This window comes from Octodon degus, unplaced genomic scaffold (genome assembly GCF_000260255.1).
Source record: "Octodon degus isolate 3935 unplaced genomic scaffold, OctDeg1.0 scaffold00089, whole genome shotgun sequence".
NCBI lineage: Eukaryota > Metazoa > Chordata > Mammalia > Rodentia > Octodontidae > Octodon > Octodon degus.
Genome location: NW_004524665.1, coordinates 10313292 through 10319291, shown reverse-complemented (window position 1 = coordinate 10319291; position 6000 = coordinate 10313292). Strand labels below are relative to the sequence as shown.

At 41.8% G+C, this 6000-nt stretch overlaps 1 protein-coding gene across 6 annotated transcripts in view; it reads right to left on the bottom strand.

Annotated features, from left to right (window-relative positions):
- Positions 1-6: 6 nt before the first annotated feature.
- Positions 7-6000, bottom strand: part of Sept2 (septin 2) — a 35902-nt gene continuing 29908 nt past the window's right edge. For 5 of the 6 annotated variants that reach the window (XM_023722233.1, XM_004637369.2, XM_023722235.1 and 2 more), the window contains exons 11-13: positions 4259-4316; positions 2164-2282; positions 7-105 (exon numbers count right to left, since the gene is read on the bottom strand). In XM_023722233.1, the coding sequence (XP_023578001.1) occupies positions 2181-2282; positions 4259-4316 (160 nt within the window). In that variant the 3' untranslated portion in view covers positions 7-105; positions 2164-2180. The remainder of the gene's footprint in view (positions 106-2163; positions 2283-4258; positions 4317-6000) is intronic. The other variant, XM_023722234.1, reaches the window with a different exon arrangement.

Below are 6000 nucleotides of genomic sequence, written 5' to 3'. Positions count from 1 at the left end.
AGGCATAGGTACTATATATGTGAATGGGCACTCGTCCAAGGATCTCATGAAAATCTGTATCTTAACACTCAACTGGAATGTATTCTTTTTATTCAGGAGTGTTACCTAGAAAAGCAAAACAAAACAAAACACAATGTTATTTATGAGGCACTGAAAATTGGCAATACTGTGAAATTGGAAAGTACACACAGAAATAAACATGAACTTTATGTGCCTAAAATAAAATCTTCGTAATTCCTTTTTTTAAAAAAGGAGAAACAGTAAGAGAGGACAAAGTGTCTATCAGTCCCTCTGCTCCAATGAGTCCACTCCTGAGCAGCGCTCATTTCAGGTCGCACAGCAGGAGGCACCTCAGCTGTGCAGAGCCAAGTTCTCATGAGTCAAAAGGCTCTGCGACCCACAAGATGAACACAGGCCAAGCAGCATTTAGACTCCTGTGGCAGGACTTCCTTATTGGTCAGTGTGATTACGTACTCACCTTCAAGACTTTTCTAAGGGTTTCATGTGATAAAGTAAAGAAATCAACTTAAGATCCAGCTGGGGTTAAACGGACCCTCCTGTTATACTGAGCTCAGTGAGTTTCCAAGGGCAGAGGCTCTGTTTCGGTGATCGATGCCCCAGCATGCCCAGTATGTCCTTCCTGATCCACCTGTCCATCTGTCATGGAGGCCTCTGCACTCCTTGCTTTTTATCTCACCCACCCTGCCATGTGTGCCACCACGCCCAAGTCACCTCCTGATCTCTCTGATGCCTCAGAACAAGGTTCTTAGAATTGCACTGGAGACCTCCTTAGTTCCTCGCTTCTCACCAGCCCTCTGCCACCATGACCCTTGGTCCTATCTCTTTTCTGGCATTGGTCCTTGTCCTCCCCAACATCTTTGTAAACTCAAGTCTCTCCATGTGAAGTTCCCATCATTCTCTGCTTTCCTCGGGGAGGTAACAGGAGTAGTCAGCCAGCTTGACAGCTCCACATACATACCTCAGAGAAGGACACAGGGAAGGAGACGTTCGTATTTCTAGTCTTAAAAAAGTCCCCAGTGTCTGTATTACTTTCTGGTGGTCAGCAACTATTATGGCTTGTGTCTAGTTGTCCCCCAAAGCCCCATGTAGTCATAGGGAGGACTTCTAGGGTTTGTGATTAACTCATAATCCATGGGGATTACGGGTGTGAGTGCTGCTGGAATTACAGGTGTGAGTACTATACCCAGCCTGGGGCATATAGTTTGAATGCAATTGAAGAGAGACAGATTTGCTCTCTGCAGCCATTGTTGGTGCTACTCCTCCATTTGCTCTCTGTCACTGCCATGAAACACCTTTCCTTCCTTAATTTTGAGTATCAGGTATTGGTCGCAGCAACGAGAAAGTAACTGAGACAGTAATGTATAAGTGCCACTCATTGCAGCACAGCTGCTCTGAGGAACTGAAGATCAGCAAGATGACCCTCCATCACCTGGCATTAATTCTCCTCCGTGGTGTCATTTTTGATGTGTAGAAGTTGTTCTAATTCTAATCTTTTATTTTCTATCAAGAGATCTTCAGGATCAATCAATCTCTAATGATATGACTAAGGGCAGTATTTAAAAATTTTCTTAATGAGTTCATATTCAGAAGCTTAGAAAATAGGAACGTTTTACTAGACGGTCAACGGCATTGGAGAAGTGATATCTGCTTTTTAGAAGCAATCTCTTCAAAGACAGTAATGCAGTTAATAACAGAACTTCAATAAATGCCAACAGGGCTGGCCAGATAGCTCAGTGGACTAAAGCACCTGCTTTGGCAAAGCGTAGCAGCCAGGGTTTGGTCCCCGGTGTGCCATGCCAGCCCTGCCCCTAGGGCGCATTGACAGGATGACTGTGACTGGGCATGGTGGCGTGCACCTGTAATCCCAGTGCTTGGGAGGCTGAAAATAGAAGAATCACTACAAGTCCAATCTATGTAGTGAGACCCTGTACACCCTGTGCTAAAATTAAAAAAAAAAAAAAGCAAGCATCAGTAAGACTTCAGAAAGAGCTGGTCACATTCGAGTTAAGCCTAAATGGAAATTCCCCAGTAAGAAGTGCCCATTCTCTCAGGGTGATGGACACCAAGGTCAATCTCAGACTTGCCAGTCTGCAAACACCACTTCCCCCATGGTACCTGAGAGCTCCACTATTTCTGACTTACATGTTCATGCTCACAACTCACACATGGTGCCCAAGAGCCCCGCTGTCACCGTCACCAGCCTGCATCTGCATCTGCATCTGCGCTTGCATCCTTGCAATCATCTCTTGCATGCGGCGAAGCTGTGAACACAGTGCACATTGGGGCACATTACTGGTGTTCAGTTTGTTGTCCCTGAACATTATTTACAGAATACATAAGCCATTAAATTTTAACTTCTTTTTAATACACATGCTAAAATACAAGGAATCCTTACAGATCAGTAAAAAGACTCAATAAAACAATACGAACATTAAAAACAAAACAAAAACACAGGGCTGGCGAGTTCAGCAGACTAAGAACCTATTTAGGCAGTGCATGGACCAGGGTTCGACCCCCAGCACCACAGGCTATGCTGGCCTCACCCCTGGGTGCACTGAGCCAGCCACTGAGACCAGGTGTTGTGCCACGTCTGTAATTTTAGTATTAGGGAGGTTGAAAATGGGGATCACTACAAGTCTGAACTGCATAGTGAGACCCTCTACCAAATACATTCAAGAAAAGAAAAAAGGTAAATGATAAAAATACGCAAATCAAGTAAAACAAATTATCAATAGCCAGAAAAATAATTAAAGAAAATGAGATTTTTTTAAACCCAAAAGGTAGAAAAGAGACTTGAGTTTACCTGGTGGGTAATGGGAAGTGAGAAAATGATTCAGCTTTTCTGGAGGGCAATGAGGTGCTAGCTCTGAAAATATTCAATGTTGATACATCTTTATCCTTACCAACTTTTACCATCGTAGCTTTTATGTGTTAGGGAGGCCACCAGGAAAGTACTATGAAATATTTTTCTTCAGGTAGCGGGTGTGGTGGTGCACACCTGTAATCTAAGCACTCGGGAGGATGAGGCTGCAGGATCACTGTGAGTTTGAGGGCAGCCTGGGCTACACAGTGAGTTGAAAGCCACCATGAACTATACAGCAAGACCCTATCTTATATAATCCACAGTGAATTAATCTAGCTCGTCCCTGGTACCCACATTCTACTGGATGACCTGCACTCCATGCCCTTGGTCCATGAGGTCTCCTAGATGACTGCCTGCATGACCTTGCTCTTGAGGATCTTTATAACATGTAAAACATGGGGTTTCCCATACTTGTCTCCTAAAACAGAATTGCTGAGAGACAAGAAACTCATTCTTACTGAATGAGAATGTTAACTCTCTCTCTCTCAGCAATCACACAAAATTCCTCTTGGGAGTTTTATAATTGTACTAAATCTAGAAGAGGCATGTGAGCCTTAATTGAATATGTACCACCTACAATGTTGTATGTCTACTGTAATCTTTTTTGTTTGCTTTTTAAGGCAGGGTTTCACAATATAGCCTAGAGGGCTGGGCAGATAGCTCAGTAGAATAAGCACTTGCCTGGCAAGTGCAAGGTCCTGAGTTCAATCCCCAGTACCGCAAACAAACAAAAAAACACAATATAGCCCAGTACTATGAATAACCACTATGAAGACCCTGCAATATGCAATGTCCTAATTATTGAAACTATCCTACTAATCGATTTTGAAACTGTCTCTGTTGTTTCTCAATAAAATTAATTCAATAAAAACAACAATTAAAAAAAAAAAAACAATAGAGCCCAGAAAGGGCTTGAATTCAAAATTGGCCCCAGGTGGCCTAGAATTTATGGTCCTCCTACCTCAGTCCACTGAATACAGGAATTACAACTGTGTACCACCAACTTTAGTCTATTGTAATCTTTAAAAAATATTTTCAATAGTTTTCTTATTTCTCATCCTATATAAGCCCTATATATTTTGGCTCAAATTTTGGTTATGGATGTAAATGGCAGTTTCACTCTATTTTTCAACTGTTTATTATTTACATATGAGACAAACAATAAGTAGCATTAGTCAAGTCTCTTTCCAAGTTTCTTTTAGCTAAACTACTACTGGTGGCTAAATGAGATAAAATAAAACATGTATATTATTGCATAAAGTTGTCTATATTCCTTTTCAAAAAGTTAAGGAAAAAAACCCATCAGAAGCTATATACAAACTGTTTTCGAATGTAAGCCTACCCATGTCGTAAGAATAGTACTTTTCTTCTTACCTCAGCTTCCTTTTCCAGCAGGATCTGATCTTTATTCATATCCTCATTCTCCACTTTCCTAGGAGTAGGAAGAAAGTAGAATTACAATACTGCAACAAATATGGCGGGTTCTGATTACAAACAGCTAGAGGGAAATATTTAATGTAGAATTCTGAGAAGCATCTGTTTAAATTACAATTTTAATTCCATAACTAAAGACATAGTCAAAAATAAAACGAAATAAAATTGTTTCAAAAGAGAAGGGAACAGAATGGATAAATGTCACGGACTTTGTGAAGTCAGGAGACTTCTGGTACTCTCACACTGGGACAACACTTCTTTTGTGATCTCACTCTCAGAGCTGCAGGCCAAGTGTGCACTGGAGCAGCAGAGCCCGAGGCAGTGAGAAGCCCACCCTGCCAACAGAGGAGCACTCCCAACACACACTGGGCCGCAATACACAAGCAGGCCATTCCTGGCAGACTGATGCTTGCCCATCTGCAAAGTTCCTAATGTCTAGTTCGCAAGTTAACACAGTAAATGCACACAGAGATTGAACCCAGGCCCTCTGTCACTGAGCTAAGCTATATCCTAGACCGCTTTTAGCTTTTTTTTATTTTTTTATTTTTTTCCCTTTTAGCTTTTTAAGACAGCACTTCATTATGTTGCCCAGACAAGCCTTGAATTTCTGATTTTTTTTTTCAGTGTTTTTGAGTAAGTCTCATTACGTAGTTCAGACTGGCCCCTAACTCATGGTGATCCTCCTGTTTCAGTCTCCCAAGTGCTGCGATTATGGGTGTATGCCACCATGCCCAGCTAGGTTGCATTTATAATCCTTCTTCCTTTAGCTGGGATTACAAACGTGTCACTGTGCCTGGCAAGTTATACTTTAACGTTCACCTCAGTCATATCCACAAGTCTATTGAGGTTATTAAAATATGAATAATTATTATACTATAATTAACATATGTCACTTGTTTATTGTGCCCTATTCTAAGCAGAAATGGAATTTTTTTCAGATATAGATCATGTCACAAAATACAAATCTCTGGTGCATACCTATAGTCCCAGCACTTGGGAGTCTAAGGCAGGAGGATCACTCTGAGTCCAAGGTCAGCCTGAACTGCATAGAGACCTTGCCTCAAAAACAGCCCCCCCCCCCAAAAAATACATAAAAACGTATTAGGAGAATGGTACATGTCTACAATGCCAGTATGTAGGAAGGTAAAGCAGTAGGATTTTCCTCAAATTAAAGGCCAGCCTGAGCTATAAAAAGAGTTCAACACCAGTCTGAACTACAAAGTTCAGAACTGGTCTCCCTCAGGCAGGTCAGGGAACTTGATGCTAAACACAACTTGGTTTATTTTTGGCTTTTTAAGACAGGCCCTCACAGTGTGGTTCTGGATGGGTCTGAAGTTTTTTTTTTTTCTTGTGGAACCGGGGATTGAACTCAGGCCCTTGCGCTTGCCAGGGAAGCACTTATTCTGCTGAGCCGTCTCCCTGGCCCTGGTCTCCCTCAATTTACAGGGCAGTGCTCTAAATTTACAGATACTGTTCTGATGACACCCATGGCAGCCTCACCCTTATCCAGAGGGCTGTGGTTCTTAGTAGGAAACATGTTTGTCTTCAGACAGAGGGATCCTTTTGGAGATATTCCAACAGAAGTCTCCGGCCTTCTTATTAAGGTATTTTGCATTTGCACATTATGGAACAATTATTTGAAGGCTACAAAACCATGATTTCACAAGCAGTAACTTTCATCT